This window comes from Ammodytes marinus, assembly GCF_949987685.1.
Source record: "Ammodytes marinus genome assembly, chromosome: 23".
Lineage (NCBI taxonomy): Eukaryota > Metazoa > Chordata > Actinopteri > Uranoscopiformes > Ammodytidae > Ammodytes > Ammodytes marinus.
This window is the reverse complement of record NC_137227.1, coordinates 11,291,142-11,307,158: the sequence shown is the minus strand read 5'-3', so window position 1 is coordinate 11,307,158 and position 16,017 is coordinate 11,291,142. Positions and strand designations below refer to the sequence as shown.

Here is a 16,017-nt window from a genome sequence, read left to right as displayed (position 1 = left end):
TAGAATGACCTAAAGAGCCTAAAATTATAATGAGTATTACTTTATATATATATATTACTTTCATATATTGTGACGGATGAACGGTGCCAGTTGACTGGCATCATGTAGGAAAAGTTTATTTTATTTTTATTTATTTTTTTATGGCATTTTCAAGCTTTATTAGATAGTACAGAGTTGAAATGGGGAGACAGGGGGGGGATGACCCGCAGTAAAGGTCCACGGGTCGGATTCGAACCCGCGACCACTGCAACGAAGGCCGGAGCCAATATGGTACGCGCTCTATCCACTACTACACCACCGGAGCGCCCCGTTTCTTTTTTTTCTTATCAGTAAAATACAATGACCCCACTCCACACAATAGTTACTTTATTTAAATGTAATACTACATTTCAAAGACAGAATGTAGAAACTATTTATTTTGTTGTGATCATTTAAATGATCACAACAGCTGTTTTGAAGGGTTTCTTTGTTGTACTATAATTATATTTATTTTCTTTCTTTCTTCTTCCTTTCAGTCTGATCACTAAAAAGGGCCGAGACATCTGCGTGGACCCGAATCTGTCCTGGGTTGAGAACATCATGAAAAGTTTGGACGATAGACATATTTAAGCCAGACGCCTGCTCGTCCCTGTGGATTCTGTTTCTGTATTTCAAATCCAATTGTATTCTCCCCAATGCACGTTTATCAATTTCAGATTTTAGTTTGAATAAGAAAACCTCCAATACTGAATTCCTTGCTTCCAAATGAAAAAATTCTGACCCTGATGTGACAATTTGACAAAATTGTTGTTTTTAATAATTTATTTGCATGTACAAATTTTGAAATTTTACCCACACATGCAATTCCTTTAAATCTAAAATGAAGAATGGAACAGTATTTAACACACACACACACACACGCACACACACACACACACACACACACACACACACACACACACACACACACACACACACACACACACACACACACACACACACACACAGTATATTGATAATATTTTGACATGATATTTCATGATATTTTTTTTCTTTCTAACATATCAGTTAGCTGAATCTTCTGTCAGCCAGTCACATGTCTGCCATTGGTGCTGCGCCAGCTTATGTGCTGTTTGTCGTATGTATTTGTCATATACTCCCGATTCTTGCACCATGATGAATACACACAACACAACATGATGTGTTGTAAGGCATTATATCCCTCAATGTTCTGTATGCATTGTGACTTTTATGCTCCTTTCACTCTTCATGTAAATCTATGGTTTTTAATTATTCTCTCCCTCTTTTATTCATCTACTTTTTTCTTTCTCTTATAACTATTTCATGCAAGACACTCGGAATTGCCTCTGTGTATGAAATGTGCTACATAAATAAACTTGCCTTGCCTTGCCTTGCCTGTATGGGATCCACACTTCTATGTTAATAATGAAACTACATGGAAAGGAAAGAGCTAAACACCTGAATTAGCCACCACCCATGCCACCTTCAGTGTGAAAGGGCAGTGTGTGGATCGGATCCCCATGCATTTCCTATGGCTTAGCTATAGTTTCATCCTCATGGGCTGTCGAGTCACGCCTCTGTTGTTTGTTCTACACAACATCTATGAGTTACAGCCTTAAGTTTTTGGTTCTCTTGTTTCGTTTGTAGTAAAATGACTTCATATGATCATGATTGATTGCATATTATCTGACTTTTTTTTCCATAATCTCAACCTTTTAGAGTATAATGTTGCTCCACAGCCGACAGGGTGTATCACTGTACGGATTGTGATGCCCCAATGATGTAAATTGCTATTTGTGATATATTCTAAATAAATACAAAATGTGATTCATTATCTTAACAGGGCTTTCTTTAAACGCATGAATTTGACTATTTACATCTCCAGTGATTGAATCTTTAAACTGAAATACATTTCAAAGAGCTTTAATGACGCATTCAAAATGAGATCCTCCACATAGTAGCCTACTACAGGCTGCTTCTAAGCCACTGGCGTCCGTTTGCGTGACCCCAATCAACATGTCATGCGCTAATACAGGACTTGAATATTTTTTCTATGGAAGTGTGGTATAAGCTCACATGATAGAACAACTTGATAAAGAGCGCTTAGGTGGGTGTGGCGCTACTTTGCTGCTATTGCAACACAAGCCTGAAACTCCAGAACTATGCAGTACACAGTGTCTGAATTAATTAATTTAGAAAGCTTGCTGGTGGTAGGATCCATACACCATGGGCCTCTACTTTGTGACTACATTCCTTTTGATGAGTTTTCTCCTACAACCGACTGAAGAGAGTGAGTCCAATGCTTGAAGTTTTTATAGCATTTAGATACATTTTACTCTTTATGATGCTTTCATGGTATTTTTACATTAATTTCTTCATAAATGAATAACACGTATTGCTCCATGGTAATATTTTAGGAAAACTGTGCACTTTTTGAGAGTATAAAGGTTCAATTGGATCTGTAGATAGTTTTATAACTTTGTGTATTTATGGACATGGATGCATGATTATGTGTATGGTGGATGATTATTGGGTTAATCTTGTCGAGACAGACAGGTCTTTGAATGAATCGAGGAAAGAATATATACAGTGATGATTTGGACCGCAACTTCATAGGATTTGTCGACAGTTTGGAAGGCAGAAAGTGTCTCATTGGCAATTTTTACGTGTTCTTCTACTTATCAACTTTTCTTCTGAACAGAGATGATAATTTACTTACACGAAATGTATATTTTTTCCATGTAGAAAACATCTTTTGTAGAAAACAACAAATGGTGTTTTGTGCCCCCAACGGAGCCTTCAAGGCAGCGCTTCCTGGAAGGCCCTATCCCCCTAACCTTATCTCCAACCCTAACCTTAACCAGCGCTGCCTTGAAGACTCCACTGGGGGCACAAAACACCAAACACCTCTCCAAACTGTGTCACCGATCATTTTGTTATTCAAACCAGGCTTGTCTAATACAGTATATTTGCTGTGTTCCTTCATCATTCAAAGTGATCTTTTCTTCTTCAAATGCAGCGGAAAAGACACACACATCAGCTGAACCAGACACTTCTGTGCATTTTGGCGAGTTTTGCCTGCGTGTTTCTGACGACTCTCACTGGACCAGCACTGAATCAGTCACCCAGCTCCCCACACAGTCAGCTCCCCCAACCAAACATGCTACCCAGCCACCTGGACAGACGACCCAAGCAGACATGGTGGTTATGAACCTAGTTATGCCAATAAATGTGCTGCCTGTTTTCCGTCATGGTAAGACCTATTATTTACTATCTATGGGTAAGACCTTAGTTTTTAGCATATCCTTTTTCTGATGATTTTTTTTACAGTACCCGGAAAATGTTTCAAGATTTCAATCTAATATAACTGATACAAATATGTTGATTATTAAAATGTTCCTGTCAAAGTCTGAATTGTGAAAGTGTGTCTCTTATCTCATTTTAGTCGGATGTCGTTGCGACATGATGGAGCAGAAACTTCCAAATGAAACGGCACAAGTGAAAAGCATAAAGATGTTGTTCCCCACTAAAAGATGTAGCTCCTATCAAATAATGTAAGTTGTGTGTGTGTGTGTGTGTGTGTGTGTGTGTGTGTGTGTGTGTGTGTGTGTGTGTGTGTGTGTGTGTGAGTGAGTGAGTGATTAAGTATGTATGCATGTGCTCAACCACCTTCGATTCAGTCTATCAAGAGAGTTAATAAAAGCGAATGTGTCTTGCTGAAATTTCCGTCTGTGATTTGTAGACAAATTTGAAATGCAGATGAAGGAATTGTTTTGCAAACTTCATCGACCCTAACTCTTTTTTCCCGCCAGTGAGACATTGAAGGACGGCAGGAAGGTTTGCACAACTGAATCCAGCCTCTTGTCAATATATGGCTATTTATCTGGGAGGTAAGATTGTACTATTTGATATAGAGCATAGTAGATGCACCTGTAACTGCTCACTCAGTATAGATTTGTCAGCCGTATAAAAAAGAACACCCTAACAAAGACGAGACACAGCAGGTAACGTATAGAAATCATCATGACATTCATTGAAAGTCAGAAAAGATTAGCCTTTGCCAAATATGAAGCAACATGCATGAACCCAGCCACCAAAATGTCCGTAAAATGGCATAGGATGACACCGAAGGTTAATGTGTAATATAACCGTCAATGTGGCAAAGTTCCTCTCGTGTGTTTTTAATCTGATCCAAGCCATTTCCTCACTGACAAGTACATGTATTTAGATTATTTTCCTGAAAGTTGACTTGTTGACAAGAGTATATCACTCATCCAACCCCCCAGCCGCCCATCTCAACCTGCGACTACATATGTCTATGAAGAGACTTTGGTCACAACCCCTGCTCCATTGGACCCAACCGCAATGTTACCCACGACTCAACCTACAGTGACAGAGGATGACTCATGGGAATTTTCAAAATATATTGGTGCTGAGTTTTGAACCTATGAATGAACAGAAGCATATTTTATATCCAATGATGACAAATGCCATCAGGGTTATTGTATTCTTAAAGCTTATGTATCCAATTTGGCTTCACAGCTAATTGCGAATCCTGCAATATCTCGACAAACTTGGACGACGTTGATCCGAACGCAGTGCAATCCCTGAATGTGACCATGCAAGCGTTTCCCTGCCCTGTCCATATTTTGTAAGTTTTTCCACCCATATTTTTTAACGAAGGACTTCCGCTAACTGTTGATGTGCTGCGATTGCAAATAGACCCAGCTTTTTGAGCTTTTAAACTTTGTAAACAGGAATTGGAAGAATTCTCAGAAGAAGACATCTTATCATGACCTTCCTGTAGAATAGATAGTGTGGTGGATGACAGTGATTGGCAGATATACGCCTACGCCTGATGTTGCGTAAAAAAGGAACTCAAATAATGCTTCCCCCCCCCCTCTCCGTTGGCCCACAGTGTCAGCCTGAAAGATGGCGGAGGTTCCTGTTTGGACACACACCAGCTGGACTTCAAGGAAAAGCTGAAGAAACTGGAAATTCTCCATCTCGTAGAAGATCGGACATCAGAGAAAAGTTTGTGAAAAATATCCTTTTTGAACATTCCAATGCATGTAACCTCTAGTTTTTAACCAAACAGCAGTTCAAAAACCCAATAGTCAATCGATTTACTACAAGCCAGGAACAGATCACGGCTGTGACATTTGGGGCATTCATTCTCAAAAGGTGATTGAAACAACAAGTTAATAAACTAAATGCTTGATTGACTGTCAATCATTAAAGATCTAAAAAACACATCTAGGCTACATTGTAAAAAAAATAGAACAAAAAATAAAGTTGTCTTTAAATGTAGGTGCACTGTGCAGTTTCAAGAGAGGGGGATTTGTTTACATATGCAGAGCCTGCAGTTAGTTTACACACCATATTTTCACTGCAACTAGATCTTAGCATTGAATAATTCTATCATCATAATTCAAAACAAAATTATATTAAAGGAGAAGTAAGTGATATGGTCCTTTGAGCTCATAATAAAACTATAATATTAAACGTGTTCGTTTCTTAAAGAGGAAGAAAAAGATGCAAAAATGCTTGAGGAGTCAGACGGAAAAGGTTCTATGGTATTTAATGAAAAAATGATGTTCAGCAGGTTACAGTTATGCAGGTCAAGCGAACAGCCAAAAAGTGAGAGCCTCTCTCTTCATCAACACATAACAAGTCCAGATATGCATTTGATTGGTCTATTTTGATTCATCCTTCTTCTTTCGTCTTCCGGATTGTTGAATCTGCCATATGGGAGAGAAAAACGCCTCTGTGCTGGTGTCCTTGATAGAATAAGGTGTCTTATCTGTTGCTAAACTACCGGTGTGAGCGAGCCTACAGAGGGCCATTGTTAGAAAAGGATACTCGTTGGCCTCGAGACTTTGGGAAAGTCAAAAATTGTACAACAGTATGTCATGAGATGTCTCAGTTCTTACAGAAGGAGCTTTTTAACGCAGTATAGAGTTCTACGACTTTCTATATCACATGTTTATCAATGGTTAATTGTTAGTTAGGCTATATAAGATATATTGATTAAATGCATTAATGATGGGGATATATCATCATTAATTATTGAGAATTAAAATCCTGACACTCACTTCCTGTCAATGACTGCAGTTAGCAGTCCCCTCCCTCGTCCCTACAACATTGAATCGGCAACTTCACCTGCTACGCCATTGTAGCCGATTCAGCTGTGTTGAAAGTTTGCTCTTTGGTTATGAGAATATATCTTAGAAAATGTTCATTTCTCTGACACACCCAAAGTTACATAGTGCACCTTTTTATCTCATCAAGTCATCGACGGATGCCGCTGCAAAGAGATAGAGCAGAAACTCCCAGCGGAAGCCTCCCCCGTCACAAGCACAATCATTTGGCCCCCCACTGAAACATGTAGTTCAACTGAGTTCATGTAAGTTCTTCAACATCAACATATATAAACACACATGTGACTAAATATGTGTATTAATACTGGCCCAATGCCTTCCCTTGCTTTTTCAGTGAGACACTGGTGGATGGCAGGGAGGTGTGTGCGACTACATTGGGCCTCTCAGCATACTTTGGTCTTGGGTGAGTTAATAATGTCTTTCATTTCAAAATAAGTCACCAAGTTCCAGTTCACACTTAGACAGGAAGTAGCGCATTATGGCTCTCTATTTCAACTCGTTAAATACTTTAACTGAACAAAATGTAGCTGTAAAACACCTTATAGACCGTAATAATGAAACCTGAGCCGTAATATATTGTATTATACCATACATTATACATTTTTCAACCATTTTTAATAGGAACCTATGTCTTTGGTAGAGAGTTTTGTATTATGAGTGCCAATGACATTATTTATAGAAAGCCACGTTTTTCTGTGATAGCCCAAGCCCAATGCATTATGTCTTTGAGTTGTCCGTACGTAATTAAATCTGTATGTGTGTGTACGTCCGCCAGGGCATAGTTTCTGATTGGGATTTTGTAGTTAAAAAAGGTCAAGGTCACTGTGACCTCAAAACATGTGAGCACAATATTACAAGAAAGCATTGAGGGATTTTTTTTTGTCAGATTGAGCACAAACTTACACTTAGACTCGACGGTGAAATAATTAAATTTTTTGAGGTCAAAGGTAACAGCAACCTTACATATATTGTGAGGTCACAGTGACCTTGTACCTTTTATCATAGCTTCTTAGGAGCTTTACCTTCTTTAAAGCATTGCAAACAACCACGACTGTACTTTCGCCGCTATAGTATCCCTTTGCGGACGCATATAACCGCCAGGTGGTAGTTCTAGTTTAAAATGTATGTAGGCCGAAATCCTAAAACCTTGTCAAATAAAGAATATCTGCATAATTGGGCACCATGAGGATCTACTGAGATTCAAAAAAGATTAAAAGTAAATTCTCTTTCCAATACGCCTCTATGTGTTCTTAATAAACTGACCTGCGCTTAGTTTCGGTGGCTTATCAGGTGTGGGCCATCTCCTCGCTGGTTCAAAATGTCACATCAATGATCACTTCCTGTAAGTTGACTGGTTGATAAAAATGCTGTGTTGCTCCACCCTCCCCCAGCCTCCGGTCTGATGCTCAACACCCAGTGAAGAATTCAGATCCAAATCCAATCCCTACTTACCAACATGAGGACGCTTTAAAACATTCATCCATGCTCAGAGAAAGATCTGGTACGTTTTAGCTTGGACTCGCTCGCCGACATCACATATTAAAAGAAAAAGGCATTCACATGTTCTTTCTCAAACTCCAAAATATTCAATATTTTTTGAGAGAGTGTCTTTGAAGAAATGTCACTGTTGGTGTCACCCCTTAATTTCTCACCTACTTCAAGTTGCTTCCCCATGACCCCATAACTCTGTCCGTCTGGTAACCAAGTTACTCCTTTTAATGTTTGTATGAATGTGTGTATATACCTGTGCTATATTTGACCGGCATAGACATTGTAGGTTTGTTTCTTGTACCATTATTTATGCTATTCTATTGTTGTTATTATCGTCCAAGGACTGTTTTTGGTTTCTTTGTGGGGTGGAGTGGTTGTAAATGTTTGTTTGCATTTAATAGAAATACAATAGAAATCGTGCGTTCACTCTCTATGGCTATGCTACTTATGTCAGATCAGCCCTTTTGGCAGATGACATCCATTTTATATGTATGATGACACGGATATGAAATGTAGCCTATGCAGTCATTCATAGAGTAATAAAGTGACTGTCTGTGTGCTATTACTATAGTTAAGTCAGTATATTGTAGTGTAAACAATGTGTTGTCATCGTGGCCGAGTGGGCCAATTGTTTACCTACATTTGATATTACTTGAGAGAGAAGGAGACATCTCACAGGCTTCGAGATAGACACGGAGGAGAAGGAGATCGGTCTAACGGGTACTTTATTGAAGGGTTGACATAACAGGATATCAGCTTAGTAGACAACTTCTACTATAAACACAGAGGTACTTATTCATTACAATAGTTCAGATCTTATCTCACCCTATCCTACTCTTGACAATTGGGGGCACCGAGATCCCATAAGCAGTCTTCATTCCCCGGGCAAAAGGCAAAGGCCAAGGCCACGATCTAGTGAAGGCGGTTGGTTAAATACACTATCTGTCTGTGTGTGTGTGTGTGTCTGTGTACGTGTGCATGTGTGTGTGTGTCTGTGTGAATGTGTGTGTGTGTGCAAGTGTGTGTGTGTGTGTCTGTGTGTGCATGTGTGTGAGTGAGAGTGTGTGTGTATGTGTGTCTGTGGGTGACTGTGTGAGTGTGTGTGTGTGGGGTGGGGGTGTGTGTGTGTGTGTGTGTGTGTATGTTTGTGTGACTGGGAGTGTATTGTATTACATTTCTAATGTCAGATGTGGGCTATTTAGAGTAAGATGTGGCAAGATGTGTCCCTACTTTCTGCTGTGTCTGCAACAGTTGTTGTTGCAGTTCGTGTCCTAAAGGTCATCCTGTTCTGAGTGCTGCTTGTCTAATCAGTCTGACCTGTGTGTGTTGTGGTGCAGTTATTGCTTTTCTGTATTAACTTATCTTTAATATAACATAAATGTTGGAGAACACTACATATTCCCTCCTTGCACCGTAAATACGGTGCACCAAAGAATCTCAACATTTATCCTGCATGGAAAATGCACAACCCTTAAACTCTACAAAAATCACAAACCAAAAATGATAAACTTTGACAAAATAAAACGACAGTGGCCACTGTTAACTATATAGTATGAAACTTAATAAAACCTATTAGACCCTCTTAAAATTCAACACCAATAACAATAATTGAACAGCATATAATGACTTTCATAATTGTCTTTCAGTCTTTGTTCTTCGGACCATTGTCCAGTCCCGCAAATACCCGCGCACTTGCGAGAAACGACACGAGCATACTTTTAGAATTGCTTAAACAGGCAATTCTTTCTGTGCGAAAAGCACAACACAACAGCCTCCCCCCATTTCTGGGGAGGCCGTGGGGAAGCCCAGTGCACCCATGCATTGGTGCCTTAGCTGGGTATTGATGACTGGTGCATGACTCGAACGTTTTGAAGGGGAGACGAGAGCGACCCCTCTCGAATTTCCAGATGACGACATTGACGACTGCATCTCGATTCTCTGTTGTTGGCGACGCTGGCGGTGGAAAGGACTTCTCGTCGACCAGTGTCGAGTTGCTCCTCCAAGCGACAGGTGGCACCCTTCTCGCTGGTTGTGAAGATGTCTGGACAGCTGGATGAGACGAGTTGACGACCCCTGGTTTCTGGCTGGGATTGGGTTGGGCTGTGTAGTTGCGAAAGCGACCCCCTCTCGGTTTCGGCTGTCAGTTGTCCTGTGACATCACGACTTGGACACGGCAGTGACATCACGCTGATAGCACGAGTTGAGAGCGTAGCTTAGCATCAGATCTCAGCACAATATTTTTCCAATCTCTCACAGCAGGATTCTGTACCTAGTTCTTTCATCGAGGCCATCAGAGAAACAGATATAGACAGAGAGAAACAGATAGGGAAAGAGTCCTACCTGACACAGAAATAACTTCTGGGGAGTTTGTGTTTGTCTTACTTAATTTTGTTACCTAGGTTTACTGTATCAATACACATACGTGTAATCTAATCACACTTGATGTCAACTGTGCAGTAATACTTTTTAGAACAGCTATGGATTATGACATTAACAACAACACTACAAGTATGTTCTGTTCTTACTTTATTTAATAGAGTGTTGATCCTGAACCCTAAATAAATTACTTATAACTTACTTATTAACTTAAATGGATATTAAGTATTTTGATCATCCTTTCTTCTTAAACTTACTTTGCTTGTGTAGTGTTTTCTCTATGTGGCCTTATCATAATATTGTAATCATTGCCTTTCTTCAACATTTACTTATATTATGTTTAATTAATGTGCTTTCTTAAACTCTTTACCATGTACTTCTATTATTTTTAAATTAATGTGCTCTCTCAACCTTTCCCTCCTTTTTCAAATTCCTATTTGAAACACAAAAAGGAAGCATATTAAGTTAAAAATTCAGCTAAAATAAGATTCTCACTTTGTGTGAGCAATTGTATTCAAACAGGAACAAACAAACATGTGGCTTTCTCCCAGCCCTCTTATCAACAAAACCCCAAACCGGTTTATAAATTTAGAATGCTAACCCTTTTTCAAAAAATCCAATTTCTTGAATCGGTAAAATGTACAGAGCAACCCTTAAAAACTCAGGTATTCCTGAAAGTGTGAGAATAAGATTGGTTCAAAATCCTACTTAATCAACAACTATTTCATCAATATTTTTAATACCTCTTCACTTGGGAATATCTATTCTTTATTAACTTTATTAACTTTGTTATCTTTTAACTTCTTTACTTGGGAATATCTAAAACACTAACCTCTGTCTGAAAAATCATTAAAGTGATAATTCTCAGTCATGCTTGCTTTCCTCTTGGCTGAGAAAGCAACAACACAATCTTTTATTGATTTGAAAACGGTAAACACTAGTTGTATTTTTTATTTGGAAATAACCCTAAACATACTTTCCTTCAATGCATAAAAAAGGAAACCTATTAGTTATCAAAATAGTCCTTTAAACTTTTAATCTTACATACTTCTTTTTACAAAATCTTATGTTGTCTTAAAGGCATAACTAGATTAGTTTATGTCCAAAGCAGACCTATCTCATTTGCTTGCTTGCTTGCACAATCTACATTTAGGGGAAACACCATTAATCAGAAAATTGTCACAATTTAAGTACTTGCACTTTTTTCTTAAGTGGAGCAGTTGAATCCACCCTCCTTTTACAGAAGGAATGTCCACTTTTTCAGTTCAGAAGCAAAGGAAACCCATCACATCGCTGCTTCAGTGTCTCTTTTTTTCCCTATAACACAAGGCAGAAAGTCAGCAATGTCATTATGGCACATATTACTTGCCATTCTTGTATTTTCTCCCATCCTGTAGTCACCACACAGGGCATTGAATGTCACTTTTGGCACGGTGTTACTTAGCCACGTGCATACACGCCTCCATCTTTGTAGTTCAGTCTGGCATTGGCAGAGCGTTCTCTGTCGGTATGCGTTGGCTCCAGTGAGACTGTTGGCTCCAGGACCAAAAACTGAAACTGGAAACTGCTCTGAGCTGAGCAGAGCTTCAGGCTAAGTGTCTTCTGCATCTTAGTCCATTTTTCTTACATATCTTTTTGTCTTTTGTCTTTTTGCGGCATCGGTAATGCCAGGCAACTTGTCTTTTCATCTTTATACTTTCTTTCCTTCTTTCTTGATATTAAATGCATTTTGTGTTCTCCTCTTCTTTTTTGGGCAGAGAAAAGGTATTGTGACTTGTGACAACCTTCGAATTTTAGTGCCCCAAAACCAATTGCAAGCATAATAATTTCTCTTAGAATAGACTTCAGATAATCTTATATCAATAGTGAATTCTTACTAAAAAAGGGGATTTATTTGTTTGTCTAACTCTTCAACCCAAATGCTAAACCTTTACATTGCAGTGCACTGTAATCGTTTTTTCCAGTGCACTCTCAGTTAACCAGCTTCTGGAAGAGAAAAAGGAAATGTTACACATTTAAAATAGAACCAAGGGATTCTCAAACCTTCAAAACTGTTGCTCCCAAAATCTCTTACTCTTAAATTAATCACGATGTTATTCAAAAGATTTTATTACTTACCCAAAAACCACCAGGTTTACTGTTTTTTACTGCAATTTAGAGCATGCTTTTTAGCCTACTCAGATGTAAACCTTAATTAAAATCACTTATTAACTTAATTTTTTTTTTTTTGGTTAATCTTAACAGGTCAGTAACCCTTTTCTAACAATTCAATCTAGCTCTTTATTAGACCTACAAAATCAAAGATTCTGTTTTGGTTCTTTTTGGAAATAAATGTGGCAAATCACACTTCAATGATTCTTACTAGATTTAAGAGATCATTTTTACTTAAACACTGAACATTTTTCACAAACAAAACAGACATTTTCATCCTCTTTCAATCACATGAACAACGTACACTCACGTTTCCACACATGTTTCAGAGAACTATGTTTCAAATAACAGGTGACAATGCAATTTAACGCTTTTAACAGCTCTCAAATCCCAATTGAGAAACAAATGGCTACATATCAGTGGAAAGAACTCCACTGTCCTATTTTCCGTATATCACTGAAACCCCTGTAAGGTATTTTCACAGTTCCGATAACACTTATCCTAACTTAGTTCACTTAACACCTGTTCTTACAGAGTTTAATAAACCCAAATCTCTTTCTTAGTTTAATTCTTACTAAACACATGTCACCTCTTTTTTTTTATTTTTTATTATCTCATATGTCTCTTCAGTGTCTTAAGGGCACAGGCAATTTAACTTAGATGTTTCATTTTATCATATCTCCAGTGTCTTAAAACACAGGCAATTTAACTTAGATGCTTTATTGTATCATATCTCCAGTGTCTTAAAACACAGGCAATTTAACTTAGATGCTTTATTTTCAGTACAAACCCAATTCTTATGTTAAGCCAAATCAAAGAATGTACCATTAGATTTTATTTCCTAATCAATTCATTTACTTTAATGCTCTCTTACAGATTTTGAGATAAAAAAAATCAGAGCATTCAACTGTTCAATCTCTCCCCAAGCCGCAGGCAGCTATTATTAGCCCGCCTGCAAATTTGACACTCAGGCTTAGAGCAAAAACGGGAAGGAGGGGGGAGCGGGGGGTTCTTCTATTACGAGGAGACTACTGAGGCGGGTCTCGGTCCCCACACAACAACCTTGATGTAATCAACACTTTTGACTGCTCTCTCCTTTAATCTGGCAACCATGCCACAGAAATTTTCAGCCTGCACCCAACTTCAGAAAACACTTCTTGCTCAATGATATGGCAACACAACCAACTGTTTCATAATCAACGCAACAAACAGCATTACATTAGTTAATTTACTCTTTATATTTTTTCCCATAATCTTATCTCGTTTTCTATCTTTTTTCCTCAGGTTTTTATCATCTCTTTTCTACGTTTTTTAAACCTCTTCTGTCGGGAAACTACGTCTATGACCCTGTGATTCTGTCGTACTTTATTAAGCATAGAAATGATCAGGTAAAATGCTATTTTCAGACAGAGCAGGTTTTCATGCTTATATGAAAAACAAACTCCCCCAGGAGCCCTTTTTCATATAACGCCGTCATTTTGAGCAATGAATGTCCGACTCCGAATATTTTATTATTTCAGCCAGCTGTGAATAACAATTTGACGTATATGACCACCGTGGGAACATTATTCGTTACCAGACAAATGTATGTGTGCTCGTGATTCATGCCGGCCACGTCGACAGGTAAACTCTTTTCTTTTTAACGCTGCAGCGAATTTCTTTACAATATGGAATGTCAAAACAGGAAAAACACCAAGAGTCCAACCAACTAAAACAACACAACCATTTCTTTCTTCCCAACTAAACAAGTTTCTTAACAATTTCCAGAAAAGCCAAGATTCAGTTATAACGACTAGCAGATACTTTATCCTGACAGTCTATGATTCTGATACAAGCACGCAAGTTTAACAGACCTTCAAAGAAAAACAACAGATGACATGTAGTGACAAAGGGCAACAATACATTACCCAGATGCCGCCGTTGTCTGTCTGCTGCAACTTCTGAAGGTCTTCCGTTTCGACAACGCCATTTATGTAGTGTAAACAATGTGTTGTCATCGTGGCCGAGTGGGCCAATTGTTTACCTACATTTGATATTACTTGAGAGAGAAGGAGACATCTCACAGGCTTCGAGATAGACACGGAGGAGAAGGAGATCGGTCTAACAGGTACTTTATTAGAAGGGTTGACATAACAGGATATCAGCTTAGTAGACAACTTCTACTATAAACACAGAGGTACTTATTCATTACAATAGTTCAGATCTTATCTCACCCTATCCTACTCTTGACAATTGGGGGCACCGAGATCCCATAAGCAGTCTTCATTCCCCGGGCAAAAGGCAAAGGCCAAGGCCACGATCTAGTGAAGGCGGTTGGTTAAATACACTATCTGTCTGTGTGTGTGTGTGTGTCTGTGTACGTGTGCATGTGTGTGTGTGTCTGTGTGAATGTGTGTGTGTGTGCAAGTGTGTGTGTGTGTGTCTGTGTGTGCATGTGTGTGAGTGAGAGTGTGTGTGTATGTGTGTCTGTGGGTGACTGTGTGAGTGTGTGTGTGTGGGGTGGGGGTGTGTGTGTGTGTGTGTGTGTGTATGTTTGTGTGACTGGGAGTGTATTGTATTACATTTCTAATGTCAGATGTGGGCTATTTAGAGTAAGATGTGGCAAGATGTGTCCCTACTTTCTGCTGTGTCTGCAACAGTTGTTGTTGCAGTTCGTGTCCTAAAGGTCATCCTGTTCTGAGTGCTGCTTGTCTAATCAGTCTGACCTGTGTGTGTTGTGGTGCAGTTATTGCTTTTCTGTATTAACTTATCTTTAATATAACATAAATGTTGGAGAACACTACAATATACTTAAGTTAGTATATACTTGCTGTTTAAATGTTGCTGTTTGTGTTTCTTCACAGACTCCTTTTTCGTGTCGACGGTTGATTGCTTCATCTGCACACCCTTTAAAAACTGGAACAGCTTCAAGCCAAAGGACGTAGACTCTCTGGAGATGGATGTGGGTTCACCGGACTGTCCCGTCTTAGTTCAGTAAGTCGCCTGCTACTGTGACCACACAATGCAATTTACACAGGGGTATTGTGGTTGAATAGGCTTAATAAGTTAATATTAAATCATACTAAGATATGGTCTTTTTGGTTTGCAGTGTCCGCCGAAAAAAGAAGAAGGATTTCTGTGTGGACTCGACCAAGCCAGAGTTCAGGACCTTGCTGGAAAAGCTTAATTAAAATATGATATTTTGATGTATGGCCTTGATCTAGTGGTAGCGTCGGGCTTGTATGCATTTTATTTCTTAGTCAATTTCAAGTCTATTTGTTTTTCATACTAAACTTCATATATTCAAATGAGTGGTTGACAAGTGAGGCGGGACACAGCAGTCATGGATTTTTCAGGCCCTTTTTTTGTTTTCATAACATGTCTTCTTTCACACTAGTAAATAAAAGATCCAACGTGTATATTAAGGTTTTTATTATATACTAAACCATGTCTCTTTTATTAAGTTTGATAACATTTCTACTATACAACCATCTTTATTCGCCATTATCTCAACATTCCTACTACTTGCTGTAGTTTGGTCTGGCTTTGCGAGACTATCTCAACATTATTATTTATTTTTTTCAATACTCTGAACCAAAAATCTTAAAGTCACTTACATTGAGAGAAATAATCATGTTTTCAAACACTTGACTACAATGTGAATTTACCTCATAAATGTCAGCATCTCCATTATATTGTGCAGTGGTGCCCTCTACTGGCTACAAGTGAAAACTGCATGGCATTTCTAAGAGTAAACCAGTTTCCATTGTATGCATTTCTCATTGGATCTCACAGTCAGACTAAGCAGCACCGAAATTGAAGTGGCCCAAAAAGGTTTTTTTTGTGCTACCTAACACAT

General features: G+C 38.6%; 1 protein-coding gene across 1 annotated transcript; it reads left to right on the top strand.

The window, feature by feature from the left end:
* The first annotated feature begins 2,196 nt into the window (after positions 1 to 2,196).
* LOC307268867 (uncharacterized protein) lies at positions 2,197 to 15,381 on the top strand. Its single transcript, XM_080051650.1, has 12 exons — positions 2,197 to 2,290; positions 3,020 to 3,253; positions 3,446 to 3,554; positions 3,813 to 3,890; positions 4,287 to 4,429; positions 4,543 to 4,651; positions 4,919 to 5,034; positions 6,292 to 6,406; positions 6,496 to 6,564; positions 7,553 to 7,662; positions 15,023 to 15,152; positions 15,268 to 15,381. Exons 1-12 carry the CDS (start codon positions 2,227 to 2,229, stop codon positions 15,347 to 15,349), a joined length of 1,359 nt encoding a protein of 452 aa, XP_079907776.1. The 5' UTR covers positions 2,197 to 2,226; the 3' UTR covers positions 15,350 to 15,381.
* Positions 15,382 to 16,017: the final 636 nt, after the last annotated feature.